The sequence below is a fragment of the Nicotiana tomentosiformis genome, chromosome 2 (genome assembly GCF_000390325.3).
Source record: "Nicotiana tomentosiformis chromosome 2, ASM39032v3, whole genome shotgun sequence".
NCBI classification, from domain to species: domain Eukaryota; kingdom Viridiplantae; phylum Streptophyta; class Magnoliopsida; order Solanales; family Solanaceae; genus Nicotiana; species Nicotiana tomentosiformis.
Genome location: NC_090813.1, coordinates 4,962,982 through 4,990,312, shown reverse-complemented (window position 1 = coordinate 4,990,312; position 27,331 = coordinate 4,962,982). Strand labels below are relative to the sequence as shown.

At 40.2% G+C, this 27,331-nt stretch overlaps 2 protein-coding genes across 2 annotated transcripts; one reads left to right on the top strand and one right to left on the bottom strand.

Annotated features, from left to right (window-relative positions):
* The first annotated feature begins 1,212 nt into the window (after window positions 1–1,212).
* On the top strand, window positions 1,213–4,189 carry LOC104118514 (protein DETOXIFICATION 21-like). The gene is made up of 9 exons (XM_009629766.4): window positions 1,213–1,349; window positions 1,508–1,771; window positions 1,885–2,426; window positions 2,542–2,628; window positions 2,714–2,770; window positions 2,862–3,100; window positions 3,189–3,307; window positions 3,397–3,483; window positions 3,948–4,189. The coding sequence occupies exons 2-9, from the start codon at window positions 1,535–1,537 to the stop codon at window positions 4,020–4,022; spliced, it is 1,443 nt and encodes a 480-aa protein (XP_009628061.1). The 5' UTR covers window positions 1,213–1,349; window positions 1,508–1,534; the 3' UTR covers window positions 4,023–4,189.
* An 18,785-nt stretch (window positions 4,190–22,974) lies between these two features.
* LOC138904268 (uncharacterized) lies at window positions 22,975–27,331 on the bottom strand. The gene is made up of 4 exons (XM_070192772.1): window positions 27,247–27,331; window positions 23,982–24,397; window positions 23,314–23,475; window positions 22,975–23,247 (listed from the first exon to the last, which is right to left on the bottom strand). The coding sequence occupies exons 1-4, from the start codon at window positions 27,329–27,331 to the stop codon at window positions 22,975–22,977; spliced, it is 936 nt and encodes a 311-aa protein (XP_070048873.1).

The window sequence follows — 27,331 nt, the reverse complement described above, 5'->3', positions numbered from 1 at the left end:
TGTACCTTTTAGCTAATCTGATAATATAAAAATATTTTTACACTGTTTGTATATAAAATATTTACTCAACTAGAATTATTTGAATGTATGAGTACTTTGTAAGTCGAGAATAAAAATCTCTGTTTTAAAAGGTATTTCTGGGGCGAGGCGTACCAAAAACGCCCCGGGACGATGGTGTGGGGCGAAAGTCTCAAGAAGCGTACGCCCGGGCGTTCGGGACGCATTTTTTTAGTAAGGAGTAAGCCCCACAGACTTTTTCAAATTAAAATAAAACTTGTTGAATTAGTCCTTCATATAATACCCAAATTCTCAAAAGTAAGTTTGGTAATTACTCAAAAGGTTTAAAAAGGAACTAAAAAGTATTAAATTTAAAAGTAAAGACCTTTTTTTATTGATTTAAGCCCTAATTCATGGTTTTTCCAAATTTTTATCTTGCCCGCTAGTCTGCTAATATCTCCCAAAAGCAACGAATATTTAATTTGTTTTACAAATATAAAGAGAACTACATTTTTCTTCATAGCAACAAATTCAAAGTTCAAATTGCAGGTTAATCATCCTTTTTGTTCCTCCATATAGAAAACTTTGTTCTTTTAGACTCAAATTACTTGTGCTTGTAAGTAACGTATAATAGATTGTTTTGATTAGTTTTTTTGTGGGGATGGAGCACACATATATATAGTTTTCTTCAATTTTTATGCAATTTTACCTGTTTATAAATATTAATTGGCATTATATTATTTTATAAAATATTAAAAATTAAATACCTATGGGGCTTACGCCCCGCTGAGGCATAGTAAAACGCTCCGTCTTACGCCCACGCCTTTTAAAACACTAATAAAAATGCAGGAACTTCTCACAGTAAAGAAAAAAGCCAACGTTTCATGCATATTTCAACATACATTTTTTAACAATGTAATTTTGATACTGTTCACGTAAAGCACTTTTCTGAGTTCTGCTTTTTCTCTTATAATTCCTCCACTTTTAATCCTAACAAACAAAAAGAACAGAAATCTATGGCTTTTTCAATATCCTGTTCATTTCTTTTTCTTTTTCATTTACCTCATTAGAAGATGCTGCAACTTTAATTAGTCTTCTCTTTATTCATTGAGCTGTTGCGCCAAGTAGGCTAATTACATCTCAATTTCACCAGTACTTAAATCTCATTGATGATCAATGGAGATTCATTCTTGGCTAATTCAAATGTCTACTATATAAAGTTTCAATTTTTTTAAACTCATATTTGAAAGGATTTCAATTTCCATTTACATTGTCAAGGTTGTTTCCAGACACTGGCATATATTACTTGGAAGGATCAAAAGGCAGAGGCTACTAGCAGTGCATACTTACTGGTATTTGACAGATTTATATTAATATGTATTCACTTTATTCATTTAAAAAGTACTCCATTTTGTTTACATTCACTGCTAAATTAAGAATTTGAGTCTGCAAAATAAGGAGTAATTTTCTGCAATCCGATATGTTATTTCAATTCTGCATTATATTGCAGGAAAAAAAAGACTTGGTGAATTAAGAAATGGCAGCTGATATCAGTGAGAAGTTGTTAAGTGATAAGGAAGTGAAGCTCAAGGACAAATTATGGGACGAGACGAAGAAAATGTGGGTGATTGCTGCTCCGGCCATGTTTACAAAATTTTCGACGTTTGGAGTAACTGTTATTAGCCACTCCTTTGTTGGTCATATTGGATCTAATGAACTTGCTGCTTATGCTTTAGTCAGTACTGTCCTCCTCAGATTTGGCAATGGCATTCTGGTATATTCTTCTGTTCCATTTTTCCTCCTTGTCTATTCAAATGTATTTAACAAAAAACATGATTTATTGTAGTGGTAATAGTTATGAACCTTAGATATGATTTGTACTTGCAGTTGGGAATGGCAAGTGGATTAGAAACTTTATGTGGACAATCCTATGGTGCTAAACAATATCATATGCTTGGATTATATCTCCAAAGATCTTGGATTGTATTAACCGTAACCACGACTCTTCTTTTACCACTCTATATCTTCACCACACCGATACTAATAGCTTTAGGCCAGAAAGAAGAGATAGCTAAAGAGGCCGGACTCATTTCTTTATGGTTAATACCAGTGACTTATTCTTTTGTTGCATCATATACATGCCAAATGTTCTTACAAGCGCAGAGTAAGAATAAGATTATTACATACTTGGCAGCTTGTACCTTAGCGATCCATGTTTCCCTCTCCTGGCTTTTAACCGTGAAGTTTAAGTTTGGAATTACTGGTGCTATGATATCTACAATTTTGGCATACTGGCTACCTAATGTTGGTCAGCTAATGTTTGTAATATGTGGAGGATGTAAAGAAACTTGGAAAGGTTTTTCATCTTTGGCTTTTAAGGATCTTTGGCCAGTACTCAAACTCTCTTTGTCTTCGGGTGCCATGCTTTGGTGAGACTCATTCGATTACTTTATACGCTCTAAATTTGAATATTTCATGAAATATTGCATATCTAAACCTGAAAAGTTTGAATTTTTTGAGTGTATAATTGGCTTTTTTTGGCAGCCTTGAATTCTGGTACAACAGTATACTAGTTCTTCTTACAGGAAACTTGAAAAATGCTATGGTTCAGATTGATGCTCTTTCTATATGGTAATTTTCTTATATTCCTTTCTCATTTCATTTATACTCCTTTCTCCTATTAAGCAAGCTCAGGTTTTGCATCCCTCTTTTGCAGCCTTAACATCAATGGTTGGGAAATGATGATATCTCTTGGTTTCTTAGCTGCAGCATGGTAATATAATCAAAGTTATTAATCCTCTTAACTTATCTTTAGATTTTTCTTTATTGAGTGTTTCTCTAATTTCATGTTCACAAACTTCAAGTGTACGAGTGTCAAATGAGTTGGGAAGAGGGAGCGCGAAAGCAGCAAAATTTTCAATCTTGATCACAGCAACAACATCATTTGTTATTGGTTTCATTCTATTTCTATTCTTTCTCTTCTTGCGTGGACGTCTAGCTTACTTATTCACGGACAGTCAAGACGTGGCTAAAGAAGTCGAACTATTGTCTCCTCTATTAGCATTTTCCATACTAATGAACAGTGTTCAACCAGTTCTTTCTGGTGAGACTTCATTTCTTTGATTCAAATTCTAATCTAACGAAAAGTATTTTCAAGATTTGTATAAAAGTTTTAAGATTTCTTGATAAAGGTGTTGCTGTTGGAGCTGGTTGGCAAAGTATTGTAGCCTATGTTAACATAGGCTGCTATTATTTGGTTGGAATTCCAGTTGGAGTTGTGCTTGGTTATGTTTTCAAACTGCAAGTTAAAGTGAGTTCTACCATTTCTTTTTCTTCTTTCTTTGTAGAAAAAGTCTTTTTTTGTGTTGTTAATGATTTACCCTTGTGGAAATGTCATAGGGTGTTTGGGTTGGAATGATTTTTGGTACACTGGTCCAGACTATTGTACTACTTATAATCACTTTGAAAACTGATTGGGACAAACAGGTACTATATTTATCATCTTCATTTTATTTTGAGCTGTGGATTTATTGACTTTGAACAACAACAACAACAATAACAACTAGTGGATTCTCGCAAGTGAGATCTTGGGAGGGTAGTGTGTAGGCAGACCTTACCTCTACCTCGGAGAGTAGAGAGGTTATTTCCGACAGACTCTCGGCTCAACAAGACGAAAAGAGACAATATATCAGTACCATCAACGAAACCATAAGAATAATAGCAACATCATAAGAACTAGAAAATAGATGAAAAACAATAACAGTAACCAGTGAAAAAGGCCCGGTACTATGAAAAACGGAAGAATAGTGTGAACACAACAATAATCACTAGCAACCTAAGATAAAATCTTATTAGACTAACCTCACACCCGGTACGAAGTGGAATGCCTTTGAACAATATATAATAGTAATAAAGCAATTTCTCACCCATTATTAAAATATTATCCGCAGGTTTTACTTGCTCAGCAAAGGGTGAAGAGGTGGCTTGTAGAAGCTGAAACTAATGCTGATTCACAAACTGCTTGAAGTTGAAAAATTCCTCTGCTTTTTTAATCATGTAATTTCATTGGATTACAATAATGAGATGAACCTTTGGAGAGATGTAAATCAGTAATTTGAAGTGTAGTAGTATGAGCGGAATGAGGATGTTGGAAACAAAAGCAACTCTTAAATCTTAATTTGCTATGACTAAATATTGTGTCACTTGATAGTCGTCGCCAGGGGTGTTCGTCGGTTGATACGGTACAGTATTTAAATATTTCGGTTCGGTATTTGATTTCTTAAAATGCTATACCAATACCATACCTAATTATATTCGGTATAGTTCAATTTTTCTACTTTCGGTTCGGTTTATTCGGTACTGTAAATTCGATTTGTTTGGTTTCAATATTAAATAGTGCATAAAGTCATAGACTATAATATTCTTAATTAAAGTACTCACAAATATAAAAATAATAATATTCTAAGCTCACATAACTATTGACAAGTATCAACCATTAGAGAAAAAAGATACATAAAGGAATAAATTTAGGGTGTGTCCAATTTTCCCATGTTTGGTTGGCTTAAATATTTTGGAAAACATTTTCCTTATAAACTCATTTTACTCCAATTGGAGGAAAATATTTTCCTTATCAAGAGAAGGGAAAATATTTTCCAAAACTCCTTCTCAACCTTCCCCACCCTCACCCACTCACCCCACACCCTCACACCCACCCACCTAACTTCACCCCCTCTCTTCAAAAAGGTTTTTTTTTATTTGAAAATTTCAGTTTTTTTTCCGTCACCACCCACACTATAACCCCCCGCAAAAATAAAATTTACTATTTTTTTTTGTAATTTCAAATTTCTGCACCCCCACCCCACCCCATCCCACCCTAAATCCCTCGGGATTTTTTTTTTTATATATATTTTCAGTTTTAGTTTTTTCATCTTTCGGTTTACAGGTTCAAAATTTTACAAGTTTCAAAGTTATGAGTTCGGAGGTTTATGTGTTTGAAAGTTTATGGGTTTAGAAATTATAAAGTTTACGGGTTTGAAATTTTGCGCTTTCGAAAGTTTAGCGGTTCAGAAATTTATGAAATTTATAGGTTCGAAAGGTTGTTGGTTCGAAAGTTTATGACTTCATGTTTATTGTATCTAAATTATTTATGAATACTCTTGAGAAGTTATTTTCCTTACTTTGCGTATCAAACACCGGAAAATGAATAAGATTACTACTTATTTTCTAAGAAAATATACGGAAAATATTTTCCGTTATACCAAACACACCCTTAATCAATGAAAATACTTTGTTACTTGTTTCCAGCTAATTGCTGAAGTTAGAGAATACAACAAGGACTAATCCAACTGACTCTCTCTAGGAAATGTTTCTATGTGGGCGTAAGTTAGCATAACCTACGCCATCCGTGGGAAGGAGAGCTTAAATTCCTACGGAGAATGTGAGAATGGCACAGGAACAAGCACAGAAAATACGCAGCCAGCAACAACGACAGGAAAATCAAGCACAAAAGACAAAAAACAGTAACCCAGAAGCATCGGAGAAAGGGAAAGAGGTGAATGAAGAACATGTACAGGAAGTGGAAACTCCCAAATTATAGAGGAATGGTTTGCAATCCAAGCATCCAATAGCAATGAGAAGAAGTCATGGGCGGAAGAAGTTGAAGCAGAGGCAATTGAATTATTTATACTCCTTTCTCTTAGTGAATTCCCACAAGTGGGGTGTAGTGTGTATGAAATCCTTACCCTTACCCCGGAGAGTGGAGAGGTTGTTTTCAATATACCCTCTGCTCAAGAAGACAAAAAAAAAATATATCAGTACTATCAACAGAAACCATAGGAATAATAGCAACATCATAAGAACTAGAAAATAGATGAAAAATAATAACAATAACCAGTAAAAAGGCCTGGTACTATGAGAAACGGAAGAATAGTGTGAACACAATAATAATCGCTAGCAGCCTAAAATAAAATTTTGTTAGACTAGCCTCGCACCCAGTACGAAGTAGAATGCCTTTGAACAATATATAATAATAATAAAGCAATTTCTCACCCATTATTAAAACATTGTCGGCAGGTTTTACTTGCTCAGCAAAGAGTGAAGAGGTTGCTTGTAGAAGCTGAAACTAATGCTGATTCACAAACTGTTTGAAGTTGAAAAATTCCTCTGCTTTTTTAATCATGTAATTTCATTGGATTACAATAATGAGATGAACCTTTAGAGAGATGTAAATCAGTAACTTGAAGTTTAGTAGTATGAGAGGATGTTGGAAACAATAGCAACTCTTAAATCTTAATTTGCTATAATTAAATACTGTGTCATACTACATTGGATTAAATCCTATGCATGCAGGGTACTATTGATTAAGAATGTTCTTTTCTCCATTCAAGTTTTTTGGTCACAAGTGTTTGTATTGCCGAAAAAGTAATAAAACTCATTGAAGCTACATGTAGAAAATTTCTATGGACCGAAGACGTAGAGTTGACTAAGAAGGCATTGCTTGCTTGGGAGAAGATATGCTACCCTAAAGTTGCTGGTTGTTTAAATATCTTGGATATTACTGTATGGAATAGGGCATCCGTTAGCAAGCTATTGTGGAATCTTTGTTGCAAAAATGACAAGATGTGGGTAAAATGGGTATACTCATATTACATAAATGAGCAGCAAATATGGAAGATTATGCCCATACAAGTATCATGGGTGGTACAGAAGATTCTGAAGATCAGAAGTTATGTCCAAAAAGCTGGGATAATGGAGGCCGATCTAAGGAACATGACACAGTACTCTATAAAGAAGATGTATATGCTTATGAGAGGAGACTTCCCTAAAGTGCAATGGAGGAAGATTGTCTACAATAATCTTGGTTCTGAAAAATAGATCTTTATTCTTAGGCTTGCAGCTCATGGGAAACTAGCTACAAAGGATAGATTGATGAAGTGGGGTGTTATAAGTGACCAAGAGTGGCCATTGTGCTTAACTCAGAATGAGAGCATAAATCACCTATTCTTCTAATGTGATATGTCAACTCAAGTGTGGTGTAAACTATTAAAATGGCAGGGGATTAACAGAGCCACCATGCCTTGGCTAGAGGAGCTGAAATGGGCAGAAGACTATGCTAGAGGAAGAAGTGCAACTGCAAAAATTTATCGAATGACACCGGCAGCAGGTGTGTATCACTTGTGGATAGAGAGGAATCAAAGAGTATTTCAAGTTAAGCAAACAGATCCAAAAACTATTGTCAGGAGGATTATTCAGGAGATTTTTTATAGAGGATCCATGAGGAGTAGACTAAAAGTAACACTTACAAAGCTCAATTTTTATCCTGTGCAGAAGGAGCTTGGTAGTTTCAGGTAGTTAGTAGTACTTGATGTCATAGTTGGTTAGTTGGTTAGTTGCTTTGCTGCGGTGTAACGACCCGGCCGGTCGTTTTAAGAGTTAGAGCCCCGAACCCCTATTAACTGCTTTCCCCATATCTATTTCTGTTATTGTGATCTGCCGGGATGATTGGTTTTGAGTTTCGGAGTGTTTTGGGACACTTAGTCCCTAATGAGAACTTAAATCTTAAAATTTAGACCGTAGTCGAAACTGTGTGAAGATGGTCCCGGAATAGAATTTTCGTCGATTTCGTTAGTTCCGTTAGGTGATTTTAGACTTAGGGGCATGTCTGGATTGTATTTTGGAAGTCTATAGCTTATTTAGGCTTGAATTGGCGAAAGTCGAATTTTTGGAGTTTTGGACCGGTAGTGAAAATTTTGATATCGGGGTCAAAATTCAATTCCGGAAGTTGGAGTAGGTCCGTAATGTTCAATATAACTTATGTACAAAATTTGGGGTCAATTAGACGTGGTTTGGTTGGTTTCAGCATCGGTTGTCGAATTTAGAAGTTTCAAGTTCTTTGAGTTTGAATCCGAGGGTAATTTAGTGTTTTGATGTTGTTTTTAGTGATTCAAAGATTCGACTAAGCTTGAATGATGTTTTAGGAATAGTTGGTATATTTGGTTGAGGTCACGAAGGCCTCGGGTGTGTTTAGAATGGTTACCGGATGAAATTAACTGTTGAAAACAGTGCTGGTGTTCAGGTATTGGTATCTAAAGTTAGGAACGCGGACCGCGGCGGAATTTCGCGGGGGCAGAAAAGTTCTGCGGTCAGCGGAATGCTTTTCGCAGCTGCGGTGGAAATTTCGCTGACCGCAGAGTGAGGTTCGCGGCCGTGGTGGGAATTCCGCAGACCGCTGTGAGGCGTTCGCGGGGGCGGTGAGTTTTTCGCGGTCAGCGAAATTGGAATCCGAGGAGTGTACTATAAATACGAGATTCAGGGTTTTATTTTCATATTTTGACCTAGAGAGCTCGGGTTTTGACAATGTTTCGAGGGATTTTCAAGAAAACCAACGGGGTAAGTGATTCTAATTTAGTTTTGGCTAAAATACATGATTATATCACTAATTTCATCATTTGATTCGTACTTTAGGGTGGAAAATTGGAGAAAATAGTTGAAACTTCATAAAATGGGTTTTGAGAGTTGAATGTCGATTCGAAGTCGGATTTTAATAAATTTGGTATGGTTGGACTCGTGAGTGAATGGGTATTCATAATTTATAATTTTTACCCGATTCCGAGACGTGGACCCGGGGAGACTTTTTGGGCGTTTTTCCTAATTTCATGTTTTAGCTTCGAATTAATTAGTTAAATTAGTTACTTATAGTTATATTTACATTATGCAATTGATTTGAATAGATTCGGTCCATTTGGAGTCGGATACTCATGGCAAGAACGTGATATCAAGTTGAATTGAGCTTGACTCGAGGTAAGTGGCTTGCCTAACTTTGTGGGGGAGGGGGGGAAAGGGGGGAATCCCCTTAAGATTTGAAACTATTGTGATATGTGAGCGCCGTATACGTGAGGTGACGAGTACGTACATGGGCTAATTGTGGTAAAACCCGATTTTCTTACTGAGCAACAACATGTTTTCCTGTTATTTTAAGTTATACCATTTTGATGAGTACAAATCTATTTTCATTCTTAATTGAGTTATTCCTATATGTGTATCTATCATGTTTAGTCTAATACAACATGTCTACGTGTCTTAATTTTTTATGTGAATTCTGTGCAGCATGCTTAGTGAATTTCCTGCTCCTCCCCGACTGGTACCTAGCCTAAATTGTAAGAATTTCGTGATGTAGTTGTATTTCTACCGTTCGCGCTGCATATTTACTTTGGGACTACGGAACGGTATTTCGAGAGATCCCCCTGTCTTGCATATTTAAATTGGGACTATGGACGTATTTCGGGAGATTCCCTTGTACTGCATATTTAAATTGGGACTACGGACGTATTCGGGAGATCCCCTTGTACTACATATTTACTTTGGAACTACGGACGTATTCTGGAAGATCCCCTTGTACTGCATATTTAAATTGAGACTACGGACGTAATCCGGGAGATCCCCGTGTACTGCATATTTACTTTGGGACTACAGACGTATTACGGAAGATCCCCATTGTACTACATATTCATTCGGGACTATGGGACGGTATCCCGGATGATTCCACATTGTGTATAGCTTGTTCTGAGCCGAGGGTTCCCTTGATTGTTAAAATTTTGAAAATTTTCTTTAACTGTTTACCGTAAAACTTACTTATATATTTTACTGTTTAATTTATTATATTTATTTTGGTAGGGCCTTGACCTGACCTCGTCACTACTCGACCGAGGTTAGGCTTGGCACTTACTGGGTACCATTATGGTGTACTCATACTACTCTCTGCACATATTTTTCGTGTGCAGATCTAGGTGCACCTTATCAGCTGTACTATCAGTGAGCCGGGACAGCTTTGGAGACTTCAAGGTATATTTTCCGCATCCGCAGACCTCGGAGTCCCCTTCTACTCTTTCTCATGTCCATTATTTTATGTACCTTCCTTGTTAGATTCTGATGTATAGAGACACTAGCCTTTTCCTTCTGTAGCTTGTGATTCACGATGTTCCGGATTTTTAGGATTGTTGTGTATTTTTGAATAGTTGGTTAAATTTATATTTTTATTTTATTAATCCGCAAGGTGTTAGGCTTACCTAGTTGTAGAGACTAGGTATCGCCGTGACATCACACGGAGGGGAAATTGGGTCGTGACAAGTTGGTATCAGAGCTCTAGGTTCATAGGTGTCGTGAGTCATAAATCGGTTTAGTAGAGTCTCGCTGATCGATACGGAGACGTCTGTAATTATCTTCGGGAGGCTATGGAACTGTTAGGAAAATTTCACTAGTTGATTCCTTGTCGTGCGAAAATTGTTGACTTCAAAAAAAAATAATTTCTAAATTTATGTATTCTGTTCTCTCACAGATGGTGATGACACGTACAAGCGGATCTGACGAATAGGCACCCGCGCCCCCTGCTAGAGCCGCGAGAGGCCGGGGCTGGGGTAGAGGCCGAGGATGTCCACGTGGTGCAGACAGAGCACTCGCACGAGCTGCTACAGAGGAGCCCCAAGTAGCTCCAGCTGGAGGGCTAACACCATAGGTACCTGCTTCTGCACCAGCCCTCCATGAGACTCTAGCCCAGTTTCTGAGCATGTTCAGCACCTTAGCTCAGGCTGGATTGATTCCACTTGCTCCTGCCACATCTTAGGCCGGGGGAGGGGCACAGACTCCCGTCGCCGGTACTCCAGAGGAGCGAGTTCAGGTCGATTTGGTTCCAGAGATTGTACCAATGCAGCTGATAGTTCCAGCTCATCCCGAGGTTAGGGCAGCAGCTTCTGAGGCGGAGCAGCTCAAACTTGAGAGGTTCAAGAAGTACCACCCACCTACTTTCAGCGGATTGGCTACAGATGATGCTCAGGGTTTTCTGGAGGAGTGCGTCGTATTCTCCATACTATGGGTGTAGCGGAGACGAGTGGGATTTCTTTTACTACATTCAAGCTTAGAGGAGCAGCCTATCAGTAGTGGCGTGCTTATGAGTTGAGTAGTTCGGTTGAGGCAGCTTCACTTACATGGACTCAGTTCTCGAACATGTTTTCGAGAGAGTATGTCCCTCAGAGCCTCAAGAACTCATGGCGCGCGGAGTTTGAGCAGTTGCGCTAGGGATCTATGACTATGTCAGAGTATGCAGTCTATTTCAGTGATTTGGCCCGACATGCACCGGCCTTGGTTGCCACAGTTCGAGAGAGAGTTCGACGGTTTATTGAGGGACTCCATCCCAGCATCCGGATTAGTATGGCCAGGGAGTTGGATATTTCTTATCAGCAGGTTGTGAGTATTCCCAGGAGATTGGAGGGCATGTTTTCCCAGGATAGAGAGGAGAGGGAGGCCAGGAGGTCTCGAGAGACTGGTTATTATTCTGGAGCTCGGGTCCCAGCAGCTCTCCATGGTAGGGGTTATGTGAGTCACCCCGTTCATTCAGCTCTTCCAGCCGCCAGCGGTGTTCCAGTTCCTTCTAGGCCCCAGGAGCCTTATTATGCACCGCCAGTATCTAGTGTGCCTTCTACACGGGGTGTTCCTGGTGGTCAGTCCAACAGACCTGACCCGAGCCAGTCACAACAGCCACGCCCTCCCAGAGCTTATTTTGAGTGTGGTGACACTCGCCATGTGGTGAGGGATTGCTCCAGGATTAGGAGGGGTGCACCTCCACAGACTTCTCAGCCACAGCGTGCTCCACCGGGTCCTCAGGCTATGATTACAGCACCATCTGCCACCCCACCTGCTCAACCAGCTCGAGGTAGAGGTCGCCCTAGAGGGGGAGGCCAGGACAGATATTATGCACTTTCTGCTCGTATAGAGGCAGTTGTTTCTCATTCTGTCATTACAGGTGTTGTTCTAGTTTGTCATAGAGATGCATCGGTATTATTTGACCCAAGCTCTACATATTCTTATGTGTCCTCTTATTTTGCCCCTGTATTTGGGCGTATCTCGGGATTCTTTGAGTTCCCCTATTTATGTGTCTACTCTTGTGGGAGATTCTCTTATTGTGGACCGCGTGTATCGGTCGTGTTTGATTACTCTTAGTAGTTTTGATACCAGAGCCGATTTATTATTGCTCAGCATGGTGGACTTTTGATATTATTTTGGGCATGGACTGGTGTCGCCCCATTATGCTATTCTTGATTATCATGCTAAGACCTTGACGCTGGCTATGCCAGGTTTACCGCGATTAAAGTGGAGAAGTACCTTAGAGTATGCTCCCAACAGAGTTATTTCTTTTCTTAAAGCTCAACGAATGGTTGAGAAGGGGTGTGACGCGTATCTAGCTTATGTGAGAGATGTCAGTATTGATACCCCTACAGTTGAGTCAGTTCCAGTAGTGAGGGACTTTCCAGATGTGTTTCCAGCTGATCTTCCGGGCATGCCGCTTGGCAGAGATATTGATTTTGGCATCGATCTGATGTCGGGCACTCATCCCATATCTATTCCTCCATATCGTATGGCTCCTCCTGAGTTAAAGGATTTGAAGGAGCAGTTACAGGAATTGCTTAATAAGGGCTTCATTCAGCCCAGTATGTCACCTTGGGGTGCTCCTGTCTTATTTGTGAAGAAGAAGGATGGTTCTATGCGGATGTGTATTGATTACCGCCAGTTGAACAAAGTCACAGTGACGAACAAGTATCCATTGCCTCGTATTGATGACTTATTTGATCAATTACAGGGTGCCATAGTATTTTCCAAGATTGACTTACGTTCAGGTTATCATCAGTTGAATATTCGGGATCTAGATATCCCGAAGACTGCTTTCAGGACCAGATATGGTCACTATGAGTTTCTTGTTATGTCTTTTGGGCTGACCAACGCCCCAGCAGATTTTATGCACTTGATGCACAGTGTGTTCCGTCCTTATCTTGACTCATTCATCATCATGTTTATTGACGATATTCTAGTATACTCCCGAAGTAGGGAAGATCATGAGCAGCACCTGAGGACTGCACTTCAGACTCTGAGAGAAAAGAAGTTATATGCAAAATTTTCAAAGTGTGAGTTTTGGCTAGACTCAGTGGCATTCTTGGGTTATATAGTATCGAGTGAGGGGATTCAGGTGGATCTAAAAAAGATTGAAGCAGTGCAGAGTTGGCCCAGACCATCCTCAGCTACAGAAATCCGGAGTTTTCTTGGTTTGGCGGGGTATTACCACCGATTTGTAGAGGGTTTCGCATCTATTGCAGCACCTATGACCATGTTTACCCAGAAGGGTGCTCCGTTCAAGTGGACAGAGGAGTATGAGTAGAGCTTTCAGAAGCTCAAGACAGCTTTGACTACAGCCCCAATATTGGTATTGCCTTCAGGTTTAGGGTCTTATACAGTTTATTGTGATGCGTCGCGAGTTGGCCTCGGTGCGGTGTTGATGTAGGACCGTAGGGTGATTGCCTACGTGTCTAGACAACTGAAGGTGCATGAAAAGAACTATCATGTCCACTACCTTGAGCTAGCAGCTATTGTTTATGCCTTGAATATTTGGAGGCAATATTTGTACAGAGTTCCTTGTGAGATTTACACTGATCACCAGAGTTTGTAGCACTTGTTCAGGTAGAAGGACCTTAATTTGCGTCAGCAGAGGTGGTAAGAGCTATTTAAAGACTATGATATCACTATATTGTACTACTCGGGGAAGGCCAACGTAGTGGCCTACGCCTTGAGTCGCCTGGCAGAGAGTTTGGGGAGTTTGGCATATCTTCCGGCAGTCGAGAGGCCCTTAGCCTTGGATGTCCAGGCCTTAGCCAGCCAGTTCGTGAGATTAGATATTTCAGAGCCTAGCCGGGTATTATCTTGTGTGGTTGCTCGGTATTCTCTTTATGACCGTATCAGGGAGCGCCAATATGATGATCCTCATCTTCTAGTTCTTCAGGACAGGGTTCGGCGAGGTGATGCCAGATACGTGACTATTGGTGATAACGGTGTGATGAGGATACAGGGCTGGATCTGTGTGCCCAATGTAGATGGGCTTCGGGAGTTGATTCTCGAGGAGGCACACAGCTCGCGGTACTCCATTCATCCCGGTGCCGTGAAGATGTACCAGGATTTGAGACAGCACTATTGGTGGAGAAGAATAAAAAAAGATATAGTTGGGTTTGTGGACAAGTGTATCAACTGTTAGCAAGTTAAATATGAGAATCAGAGATCGGGTGGATTACTTCAGAGGTTAGAGATCCCAGAATGGAAGTGGGAGAGGATCACCATGGACTTTGTAGTTGGACTTCCACGGACTTTGAGAAAGTTCGATGCTATTTGGGTGATCATGGATCGGCTGACCAAGTTAGCTTATTTTATTCCAGTGCTGACCACATATTCTTCTGAGAGGTGTGCTGAGATTTATATCAGAGAGATTGTCTGCCTCCATGGTATTCCAGTATCCATCATTTCAGACAGAGGTACACAGTTCACATCACGGTTTTGGAGAGCAGTACAGCAGGAGTTGGGTACTAGGGTGGAGCTGAGCACATCCTTTCACCCTCAGATGGACGGGCAGTCCGAGCGCACGATTCATATTCTTGAGGATATGCTCTGTGCCTGTGTGATGGAGTTCGGAGGGTCATGGGACCAATACTTTCCACTTGCAGAGTTTGCTTACAACAACAGTTACCAGTCCAGCATTCAGATGGCACCGTATGAGGCTTTGTATGGTAGGCGGTGTCGGTCCCCAGTGGGATGGTTTGAGCCGGGTGAGGCCCGATTGTCGGGTACAGATTTGGTCCAGGATGCCCTGGATAAGGTGAAGGTGATTTAGGAGAGACTTCACATAGCCCAGTCCAGGCATAAGAGTTATGGGGACCAAAAGGTTCGTGATTTGGCATTTATGGTTGGTGAGTGGGTCTTGCTTCGGGTATCGCCTATGAAGGGCGTCATGAGATTCGGGAAGAAGGGCAAGCTGAGCCCGAGGTTCATTGGTCCTTTTGATATATTGCGGCGAGTTGGGGAGGTTGCTTATGAGCTTGCCTTGCCTCCCAGCCTAGCAGGAGTTCACCCGGTATTTCACGTGTCTATGCTCCGGAAGTATCACGGTGATCCGACTCATGTATTGGATTTCAGCTCAGTCCAGTTGGACAAGAATCTATCTTATGTTGAGGAGCCAGTAGCCATTTTGGACAGGCAGGTCAGAAAGCTCAAGTCAGAGAATATTGCTTCAGTAAAGGTCCAATGGAGGGGTCAGCCGATCGAGGAGGCAACTTGGGAGACCGAGCAGGATATGCGCAGCCAGTGCCCTCATCTTTTCACAGTTTCAAGTATGCCTTTATACTCGTTCGAGGACGAACGATTGTTTTAAGAGGGGGAGGATGTAACGACCCGACCGGTCGTTTTGAGAGTTAGAGCCCCGAACTCCAATTAATTACTTTCCCCATATCTATTTCTGTTATTGTGACCTGCCGGGATGATTGGTTTTGAGTTTCAGAGTGTTTTGGGACACTTAGTCCCTAAATGAGAACATAAGTCTTAGAATTTGGACTGTAGTCAGAACTGTGTGAAGACGGTTCCGGAATGGAATTTTCGTCGGTTCTGTTAGCTCCGTTAGGTGATTTTGGACTTAGGGGCATGTTCGGATTGTGTTTTGGAGGTCTGTAGCTTATTTAGGCTTGAATTGGCGAAAGTCAAATTTTTGGAGTTTTAAACCGGTAGTGAAAATTTTGATATCGGGGTCAGAATTTGATTCCGAAAGTTGGAGTAGGTCCGTAATATTTAATAAAACTTGTGTGCAAAATTTGGGGTCAATCGGACGTGGTTTGGTTAGTTTCGGCATCGGTTATTGAATTTAGAAGTTTCAAGTTCTTTGAGTTTGAATCCGAGGGTAATTTGGTGTTTTGGTATTGTTTTGAGTGATTCGAAGATTCGACTAAGCTTGAATGATGTTTCAGGAATGATTGGTATGTTTGGTTGAGGTCCCGAGGGTCTCGGGTGTGTTTAGAATGGTTATCGGATGAAATTAATTAGTTAAATTAGTTACTTGTAGTTATATTTACATTATGCAATTGATTTGAGTAGATTCGGAGAATTTGGAGTCGGATACTCATGACAAGAACGTGATATCAAGTTGAATTGAGCTTGACTTGAGGTAAGTGGCTTGCCTAACTTTGTGGGGGGGGGTGTGGGGGAAATTCCCTTAAGATTTGAAACTATTGTGATATGTGAGCGCCGTGTACGTGAGGTAACGAGTACGTACACGGGCTAGTTGTGGTAAAACCCGATTTTCTTACTGAGCAGCAACATATTTTCCTGTTATTTTGAGTTATACCATTTTAATGAGTACAAATCTATTTTCATTCTTAATTGAGTTATTCCAATATGTGTAGCTATCATGTTTAGTCTAATACAACATGTCTACGTGTCTTAATTGTTTATGTAAATTCTGTGCAGCATGCTTAGTGAATTTCCTGCTCCTTCCCTGACTGGTACCTAGCCTAAATTGTAAGAATTTCGTGATGTAGTTGTATTTCTATCGTTCGTGCTGCATATTTACTTTGGGACTACGGAACGATATTTCGGGAGATCCCCATGTACTGTATATTTAAATTGGGACTACAGACGTATTTTGGGAGATCCCCTTGTACTGTATATTTACTTTGGAACTACGGACGTATTTCGGGAGATCCCCCTGTACTGCATATTTAAATTGGGACTACGGACGTATTACAAGAGATCTCCCCATGTACTGCATATTCATTCGGGACTACGGGGCGGTATCCCGGGAGATTCCACATTGTGTATAGCTTGTTCTGAGCCGAGGGTTCCCTTGACTGTTAAATCTTTGAAAATTTTCTTTAACTGTTTACCATAAAACTTACTTATATCTTTTACTGTTTAATTTATTATATTTATTCCGGTAGGGCCTTGACCTAACCTCGTCACTACTCGACTGAGGTTAGGCTTGGCACTTACTGGGTACCATTGTGGTATACTCATGCTACTCTCTGCATATGTTTTTCGTGTGCATATCTAGGTGCACCTTATCGGCCACACTATCAGTGAGCCGGGACAGCTTTGGAGACTTCAAGATATATCTGTCGCGGCCGCAGACCTCAGAGTCCCCTTATACTCTTTCTCGTGTCCATTATTTTCAGTATCTTCCTTGTTAGATTTTGATGTATAGAGACACTAGACTTTTTCTTCTATAGTTTGTGATTCACGATGTTTCGGATTTTGGGGATTGTTGTGTATTTTTGAATAGTTGGTTAAATTTATATTTTTATTTTATTAATCCGCAAAGTGGTAGGCTTACCTAGTTGGAGAAACTAGGTGCCGTCACGACGTCACATGGAGGGGAAATTGGGTCGTGACATGCAGTTTGGAGATGTCAAACTGCAATAGTTTAGTTCTGCTTGTACATATCACAAATGGTTATAAAAAAAATTTATTTACCAAAAATAAAAAATTGTGTCACTTGATAGTCGTCGCATCTATTATTTATGTTGCTTAGACTCGGGCACGGGTAGTCGATCGGGGTGCGGACTAGAAGTGGGATCCTTCATAATTTAAATTTTAAGATTCTGAATTCAGGTACGAATATGAGTGCAGAAATTCAGGTAAAAATAATTTAAAATTCTAAAAACAAATCTATAAAAATATCCAAAGTTATGAGAGATATTATGTGAAAAACTCATAGGTAATGTAGTGCAACCAATAATTCAATCTTTCATTTAGAGAAATTTTCAAGTTGTAGGTACTAGTAGGCAACAACTAAAATTTAATCTTTCATTTTTCGTCCAAGTTGTTCATGGATTGTGTTCAAAATACTCGATCTCCAATGACCACACTCAATATGAATCCACTCACTTAGGGGTACGGGTGTACATATGTCGTGTTGGTTCGGATTTTTCAATTATCAAACCAAACCAATGGTGTTAGGTTTTTAAATTTATAAACCAAACCAAACCAACAAAGTCGAGTTTTTCAATCTCGATTTTTCTTGGGTTTTCGAATTTTTTCCCGGTAAAGTCTTCATAGCATAAATTATATAACTTGTGCTCTAAATATTTCTTAAATCCTAGTAAAATACAACTATATAATGTGTTTTCCAAGAAAGTAACACAATAATATGAGATAAGTCATAGCATTATACTAAAATATTTAATAACAAAGATAAAATAATAAAATTACATAAAATAAATATTGCTAATTAATAAGACATAATGAAAATTAACATAATCTAAAAATACTATATAGGTAATGCTAAAATAAGTATAGCTAATAAGTACTACTAATATAATTACATAACTAAGCACTAAAGAAAAAGATAAACTAAGTTATGCATTTTCATTATAAGCCAATGTAAAACTAAAATAATTATCCAACACTATCGTCATTCCTAGTATTGAATTGAATTTCTTTTGTTAGCATTAGTATTGATTTGAACTTTGTTTGAGTTACTACATTTATGGGCTATAAAATTTATTTACCATTTAAGAATGTTAAGTCTAAACTTGAAATAATACGTTAAAAGATAAAACTGTGAAAAAGTTTAATAAATATTTATAAATTACGATAACTATTTATATGTATAAAATATTTTTAAAAATTATATAAATGTACTATCGGGTTGGTTTGGTTTCAATTTGACTTTTTTTAGTTAAAACCAAACCAAACCAATTATGGTCGGTTTTTATTTTCCAATACCAAACCAAATCAAATCAAACCACATCGTTTTTTTTTCGATTTGATGCGGTTTATCGGTTTTTCTTTGTACACCCCTACTTAGGGGTGCAAAGACTAGAATGAATAGTCTGCGCAATATAATCTATTTTGAAGTGAATTACCAATAATGACCCTCTTCTCCATTAGTCATTAAAATAATACTCCCCCGGTCCACAATAAGTAATTTTTTGGTTGTTTTCACAAAAATTAAGAAATCCATCTTTTAACATTAATTAGTAATGAAATTGACCATATTAACCTTTACTATCTCTCCATATATATACTCCAACACTATTTACTCTAAGGGCAATGTAGAAAAAAGCAATTAATTTGTTCTTGAAATCCGAAAAAATCAGATATTTTGGACCACAAAAAGGGCCAAAAAATCACTTATTGTGGACCGGAGGGAGTAATATTTACTATTTAGATGTTGCAATTAATGAATGAAAATTTACATTTCCAATTCTCTTTGTCATCACCCTCGTTTATAAACCTTTGTAAAGTAGATATTGCAAGAGTTCGGTGAGACAAACGCTGTATACATGACTCTATCAGTGAGCTACAACATAACTCTCAATTTTACTTGTTTTGCTCTTTTGGATCTGTGTACGCTCAAAATCGATTTGAGTCAGTCGTACGGACTGATCGAGACGATAATGTTTCGATCAAAGGATATCTGCATGACAAGCTTGGTCAATGTCCGAAGTAAGGGCGGCGAGCTTCGAGCTCTAAGACCGATCAATGACAAGCTCGATATTATTATCGAGCTCATATCCAAATCGAACTATGAGGCAAAGCGGGGATTATCGAAGATGCATGGACCGACCAACACTCACCCTGAATACCGAGACCCCAAGTCAGAATCGAGCTCGGACCAAGGCCGAGGGCTCGATCCAGTACCGAGCTCGAGCCAGTATCGAGCTCGCAGACTAGGGTCATTGCAACCGCACTATGGGAGAGAATCTTAGCAGAAATCGAGGAAAAGACAATACATCATGGGCTCTCCGCTACGTATTTTTTATTGTATATAAAGTAGGATCCCTCTACTATAAGAGGGACATGGATTGTAAGCAAGGAGGACACACTGTAACAAAAGATCACTTCTCATATTGAAAGATATTCCCTTATGCTTGTTTTACTTTATCTTATTCATTCTTTCTGCTCGTTATTCTCATTATCATAGTCAAGAATACACTTATTTCTATTTTTTAAACGATTTATATCAAATTGTATCGCGTATCCTTAGAACCATATATAAATCTAACGTTATCCGATTTTTCGGGTAAACAGTTTGGCGCCCACCGTGGGGCTAAGTGTAACAGTGGTTATTTGATACAAATCTGCAATACACACCAGTTTACAACTTCAAATCAACAATGACAAACCCTCGATTGATGGCTTTACCTATCGACCACGAAGCCTGCCTTCAAGATGAAACCAACAACTTGACACCCAGGGCCAGAAGGTGAATTAACGATGTCAACAAAGCTCGAGTCAAAGTACCGCTAGATGTCAATTCACAAGTGGCTCTTGAGGCGAACCAACATTCCGAACCGAAAAAAGCATTCAGGGCGGCACTCGATCCGTAGTTCGAGACACCCATAATGTGGAGGATATCGGAGTCAGCTTACGGATGATCTTCGAGATGTTACAAGCCCAGCAAATAGCGATAGCTCAGTTGCAGAGCCAAACTCAGGTACAAAGTAGGCCGGAGCCCAATCCGCTTCGAGAAATCACCCACAGAACGGAACCAGCCATAGTGAAGTCAAATGAGCAAGAATCGGGGACTACTCCCGAAATTACTAAATTACTCGAGGAACTCACAAAACGAGTCGAAGCCAATGATAAAAAAGTAGAAACATATAATTCCAGGGTCGATCAGATCCCGGGAGCTCCACCAATGATAAAAGGGGCTAGATTCGAAAAAATTCATTCAAAAGCCTTTTCCCTCGAGTGCAGCCCCAAAACCAATTCCCAAAAAATTTCGTATGCCCGAAATACCCAAATATAACGGAACGACCGACCCCAACGAGCACGTCACTTCTTACACGTGTGCCATCAAGGGCAATGATTTGGAAGATGATGAGATCGAATCTGTATTATTGAAAAAATTCGGTGAAACCCTGTCATATGGGGCAATGGTATGGTATCATAATTTACCATCTAACTCTATTGATTCTTTTGCTATGCTTGCAGATTGCTTCGTAAAAGCACATGCCGGAGCCATAAAGGTCGAAACCAGAAAGTTGAACCTGTTCAAGGTAATACAAAAGGATAACGCGATGCTAAGAGAGTTCGTAGCCCGTTTTCAAATGGAACGAATGGATCTGCCACCAGTCACAGACGATTGGGCTGTTCAAGCTTTCACTCAAGGTCTAAACGAGCGGAGCTCGATGGCTTCACGGTGGCTGAAGCAAAATCTGATCGAGTACCCAGCTATTACTTGGACCGATGTGCACAATCGATATCAATCCAAAATAAGAATCGAAGATGACTAGTTGATTTCTAGGTCCGTTACGAAAAAGCAAAAGTCGACCAAAGATCGATACCAGCCATATAGCGGAAACGATATTACTGATGAGTATCCGAAGTCTCTTTAAAATCAACCTCGTATACTGGGAGGCTTTATCATTGAACGCATCTGTGATGATTATCAAGTTCGGTGCAAAGGAAGTTGCTTCGTTATTTCATGACAAACAGTGTCTCAAACAAGAAACGTTGTAAGAGCCAAATGGTCAAAAACGAACCATGCTTATATAGTTGGCCTGAGCCTGACGCAAAACATGAACCCATGTATAATAACTTTCAAAGAAAGCCCTCTTCTTTACCGATATTCTATGTTCAAGATTTATTATGCAAACAGGATTGAGTTCGAGCAAGCGCTCACTAGACCATTACGTCTATGGGCTACATTGCATCGAGTTCGAATCATTCACTCGACTGCTAAGCTTACGAGCTACTTTTATTTCGAGTTCGAGCAAGCACTCACTCGACCATTAAGCCTACGGGCTACTTTGACCATTACACCTACGGGCTACATTATTTCGAGTTCGAATCATTCACTCGACTACTAAGCCTACGGGCTACTTTTATTTCGAGTTCGAGCAAGCACTCACTCGACTATTATGCCTATGGGCAACTTTTATTTTGAGTTTGAGCAAGCACTCACTTGACCATTATACCTACGGGCTACATTGCATCGAGTTCGAATCATTCACTCGACTGCTAAGCCTATGAGCTACTTTTATTTTGAGTTCGAGCAAGCACTCACTCGACCAATAAGCCTACGAGCTACTTTTATTTCGAGTTCGAGTAAGCACTCACTCGACTATTACGCCTGCGGGCTACATTGCATCGAGCTCGAATCATTCACTCGACTGCTAAGCCTACGAGCTACTTTTATTTCGAGTTCGAGCAAGCACTCACTCGACCATTATGCCTACGGGCTACATTGCATCAAGTTCGAATCTTTCACTTGACTTCTAAGCCTACGAGCTACTTTTATTTTGAGTTCGAGCAAGCACTCACTCGACCACTAAGCCTACGGGCTAATTTTATTTTGAGTTCGAGCAAGCACTCACTCGACCATTATGCCTACGGGCTACATTATATCGAGTTCGAATCATTCACTCGACTGCTAAGCCTATGAGCTACTTTTATTTTGAGTTCGAGCAAGCACTCACTCGACCACTAAGCCTACGGGCTACTTCAACCATTACGCCTACAGGCTGCCTTGCATCGAGTTCAAATCATTCACTCGACTACTAAGCCTGCGGGCTACTTTTATTTCGATTTCGAGCAAAACTACTCATTTCTTCGAATTAAAACGAACACTTGACTGTTTAAGCTAAAGGATGTTCGAGCCCAGTAAAGCAAATGGGACTACCCACAAGGCCCGAAGTCAACAGAGATTTAAATTCAAACTATATATTTAGTTTGAAAGGCTATTTTTCTTCAAAAAAAAAAAAGAAAGATTCATATTTACAATTTTTTTGTACAGAGGCGGCTACTCTTCCAAAAGGAAGTTCTTTATACAAAAACCGAAAGCGGTATCAAAAGAACACAACGATCGACCTAAGGCCCTAAATGACTCAATCTTCATCAGAGGCCGTATTCTCGGCATCGTCCTCGTCTTCAGACTCCCCCAAATAATCGGAGTCTTTCTCAGGAAAGGCCAACCTCCGAGCTTTGTTCTCCTCCTCCCTGGCAACTTCAATCTCGGCCCCAACATCGAAGCCCCGAGCTCTGACCTCCTCGAGAGCCTCTCTCCGAGCCTGCCACTTTGCGTGTTCAACCATGCTCGCAGCTTTGGCTTGGTTAACCTCGACATCGATCCTGAACTGAGCCATTTTGGCATCGGCTCTTTTGTTGGCCTCGTTCACTTTAGATCTGGCTATTTCGGGTTCTTTGGCTAAATCTGCTTTTATCTAAAGTGGCCAAATCCAAACGATGCTGAAGCTCTTTCATCTTTTCGATCAGCCCCAAAGCATTTTCTTTTGCAGATCGAAGTTGGGCATCAGACAGCTCCAATTGAGCTTCGACGGCTTCCTTTTTTGAGGCAAGGTTATCCATACACCTTTTAAATTCTTCTGCCTCGGCCAATAGCGCATCTACCTGTGAGTTAAGCTGTCCAATCTGCTCGATCCTCTGCCGAACCTGCAGAATCGGATCGTTAGTGGTTATCTCTTTTTCATCTTCACTATCATGGAACATTCAGAATACCTGCTCAGCAATCTCCTCATGCTCTTCCCGAGCCGCTGTCAAATCTGCTCGAAGTTTTTCACTAAGAAGCTTGTACGAGTCACTCTTCTTAGTGAGGTTCCGAACCTCGGCATCATGCTCCTCCCTGATTCGAAGAAAGGCCTCGTGATGCAACACCGAAGCCTGCAAACAAAAGGTGAAACGTTAGAATTACCTGCAACTCTGTGTAAAAGAAGCAGCGAAAAAGCCATCAGAGTTACTCGATTCAAAGCATGTTGGGCCTCGTTGAAAATACAGGCAGACCCTACCGCATTCATCACTGATTGATCTTTTTTGGTCACCAAGGACCGAAGGTAACTGGCAATCCCCACAGGGGAAGAAAAAATTCGGGTATCCGCAGGAACGGAGAGCACTATCTTCCGCCTTCGGTCGGGATCAATACTCGGGGCCGAAAATCGGTCCACCAGTTTATGAATCAATGAAGGCTCGGTGGAACCCGACCACGACGTTTTTTTGGGTACCTGCATTCCACCGAAACCGGTAACCTCCTCCGAGGCACCTGATTCGAGCCCCTCCAGAAAACCATGGATATCGGCCGACTCCTAAATACCCTCATAGGACCGATCCTCCAACATGATGGCCTCTCGAATCATGGCATCCGAAATTTGAGGGGATCTGCCAATGTCAACTATCCTGAATTCATCCCTTGAAATATCTGCTACTGCCTGAGAGGATCCACCCTCGGTATCCCTTTCAATCATCTTAGCTTGAGAAGAGATAATCTCGGCTTCTTGTTGTTCTGGGATTATGGCCAAGGTTCCCTGATTTGCTTCCACCAAATTGGAATACTGTTGAATCACAACATTAGCCCGTACGCAGGCTAAATTCTCCTCTCCTTCTTCGGGCTGGTCCCTTGAATGGCGGACAGCTTCTGAAGACATAACACCAGAGCCCTCCTTCGGCTTTCGAGATCTCTTAGCCGGTTTCTTCTTTTCTGAGCTCGGGGAGCCCGATACGTCTTTTCTCTTCCTTTCTTTCACCTGCTTCAGGACATGAACTTCTTTGCCACCAGATGGTGGCCTCATGACTACATCTTTCCCAAGTCCTACAAAAGGGAAGAGGGAGATTTACCAAACAAACAGATGAAGAGACAAGTCGACAAAAAGATTTACCATGGCTGCTGGCCTCCCATCGACCCTTTGATAATTCGATCCAAACATGCTTGGAGTACGGTCTCTGTAACACCAGGCTTTTGACCCATTGTCTAAGATCCGGGATCGGTTATGGCATTCGAGCTACGGCTGTGATAAGGAAAAATGGATCAACAAAATAGAAAGCAATCACAAAACCAGGAAGCGTCTTCCTGAATGACCATTCTCTGAATTTCTCATGAATCTTCTTCTGTTGTCCATTCTATTATCGCCGGAATGCAAATCTGATATTCTCATGATGCCGACCATTATCAAATCACTCAGTCCCTAATTCATGTTTAGTTTATCTTGTTCATCAGTCCATGCTGATTTCTTATTACTCTGGGGTCTAACTTTTCCTTTTGGTAGTCGCGTTGGAGTCACGAACTTATTTCTCGAAATGAGGATATGACTTTATGGCCTATACTCTTTTGTTGTCTCAAGTCTTGTCACCTCTCGTCTTTTCCTTCACTTGACTATAGACTCTGTAATACTGTCATTTGTTTTTGATCTACCGTTGTCATCCACGTATCACATCTTACTCATAATGCTTCATTACCTCTCTTCTTATTTCCCTGTTAATATTTCTGTCTATCACTTTATTATGAAAACTTCAACAAGACATTCTTTTGATTTTAGCTCCCCTTACTCCATCCACTAGCTCTTCGGGTTGCCTAACATTCTCTCTCTACTAGGGACGGGAGTCACACTAAGATAATATTTATCTCTTCTAGGCTTTCAGTGCCTATCTTTGTAGTACTCATATCTAGCTGTACTATGTCAGAGTGCACCATTTGGGAGTCTCACAAGGAGATCTATTAGCACATTTGCAATATCCTTCAGAAATGTCAGTTACCCCTAAAAATCCATCCACCATTTTGGGTTACCCTAACCCCAGCTAGATCCTGATATCCCGCCTTCTCTTATACTACTTTTGCTAGCTCCCATAGGGCATAACTGAAATTGGTGTGGCCAATTGTACATACATTTGTTATTTTTGAAGGTAACTCAAAAGGCTTATATTCCTCAGCCTGAATTATAAATACTAATAATCTTCATTAGCTGGGTACCTCGTTCCCTTTTTCACCTTGCTACTTATACTTGTTGAAACTTATATCTACCTCTTGAATCTCTCATTGATTTTTTACCACACGGGTATATATTCTTATCTTAAGGCTCCTTATCAAGAAGCTTACACACATGGTCCGCTGAAAACTTCACATATACTCATCATAAGCATGATGCAAAATCGAGTTCTTCTGACTTAACTCTTCCACAACTATATCTCTTACCAACCGTCTTTCTAGATGTAGGTATCGTTATATTATGAATAAGATAGAGTTTAGGAAATTGAGTTCTTACAACTGATCTCTACCACACGATCTAGAGTAAGAAGAAAGAGTGATAGTCCTAAATGCCCTGTAGCCTCTTGCTTATAAGTGCGGTGCACAACACACCCATAAAAAGGACTCTACTAGACACAGCTTGTAGACTCCCTAGGACAGAACAACTCTGTAACCACTTTTGTAACAACACAAACGGATGGGCCGCGATGGGCACCCGGTACCTTACTCAACCGAGTACCAACGTAACGTATCTTTCTTATTACATCTGTCACGACCCAAACCGATGGGCCGCAATGAGCACCTGGTACCTTACTTAACCGAGTACCAACATAACATATCTTTCTTATTGTACTTTCATTGGCAAATGGTCCAAACGGGTCGTCATGGGCTAACCAGAATAAACATAGAGGAATACTCAATATAGGACGATCCCAACCTGATATAAAAACTTATACATGAGATATACGGGCCTATAAGGCCAACATGATCATTTGTAAACTAAAAACATAGGCCGACAAGTCCATACAAGCAATCGTATATATGACATTTGTCTACAAACCTCTAAGAGTACATACTTATCACAAAGGTCGGGGCAGGGCCCCGCCATACCAAACAATACACGTCTAAATCATACTGACCAAACAAGCAACTCCGGAGCAAATGGAGCGCACCAACATCTTCCGCTGATCTGATGGCCTACTTGGAGGACTCTCGACCTGTCTATCGGAACCCGAGGGCATGAAACGCAGTGTCCCCAGGCAAAAGGGACGTCAGTACGAATAATGTACCGAGTATGTAAGACACATAAATAAGTACATAACAGACATGGAAGAAATATAGAGTAAATGACTCAACCTATAAGTTTGGATAATTCTGTAAATCATGAAATAATTATAGTGTCATGCATATGCGTATGAATGTCATATCATAGATATGTACATGTTTCATAACATCATCAGCCTCTGAGGGCATCCCATCATATCATCTCGGCCACTATGGGCAAAATCATCAACGTATACCAGTTGATTAGGTGGTGGTGCGTATATAACATCGTAACCTTTTCCCATATCCCATATACATATTTATACATATATATAAGCGTATATAACGTCATCTGGTCATGGGTCAATGCACATGTATAAATGAATGCAATGCATGAGAAGTACATCAATAAAATCTCTCGAAACGTCATAAGACCATTATGTCTCTGATTAATATCATGAAATAAACTTTATCAACTTACGAATTTTCTGAGACCCATGAACAGACGATAGAATAATATGACACATAGGGAATCAATAACATAAGCATCTCTAGTATTTTTATGAATAGAGTCATTTATGGAAATAGTGCATTTGCTCATATCATTTGTGTCGTACAGATCATGCCAAAAGAAAGAAGGGATAGCCTTAACATACCTGAACCGATTCTCTTGACAATCCCTTTAACACCGTTGATTGCGACAACGCGTAACGGCGGATCGGAGTAGAGAAATATCTGCAT

Bases quoted from the DNA above. Each gene is read 5' to 3' on its own strand.
- LOC104118514 (XM_009629766.4), top strand. From the start codon at position 1,535: ATGGCAGCTGATATCAGTGAGAAGTTGTTAAGTGATAAGGAAGTGAAG. The intron at 2,771-2,861 runs GTAATATAATCA...ACAAACTTCAAG, and splicing joins GGTTTCTTAGCTGCAGCATG to TGTACGAGTGTCAAATGAGT. The intron at 3,484-3,947 runs GTACTATATTTA...TATTATCCGCAG, and splicing joins AAACTGATTGGGACAAACAG to GTTTTACTTGCTCAGCAAAG.
- LOC138904268 (XM_070192772.1), bottom strand. From the start codon at position 27,331: ATGCAGATATTTCTCTACTCCGATCCGCCGTTACGCGTTGTCGCAATC. The intron at 24,398-27,246 runs GTATGTTAAGGC...TCCCTTTTGTAG, and splicing joins TGTCAAGAGAATCGGTTCAG to GACTTGGGAAAGATGTAGTC. The intron at 23,476-23,981 runs GTTGACATTGGC...TTTTGTTTGCAG, and splicing joins CAAGGGATGAATTCAGGATA to GCTTCGGTGTTGCATCACGA.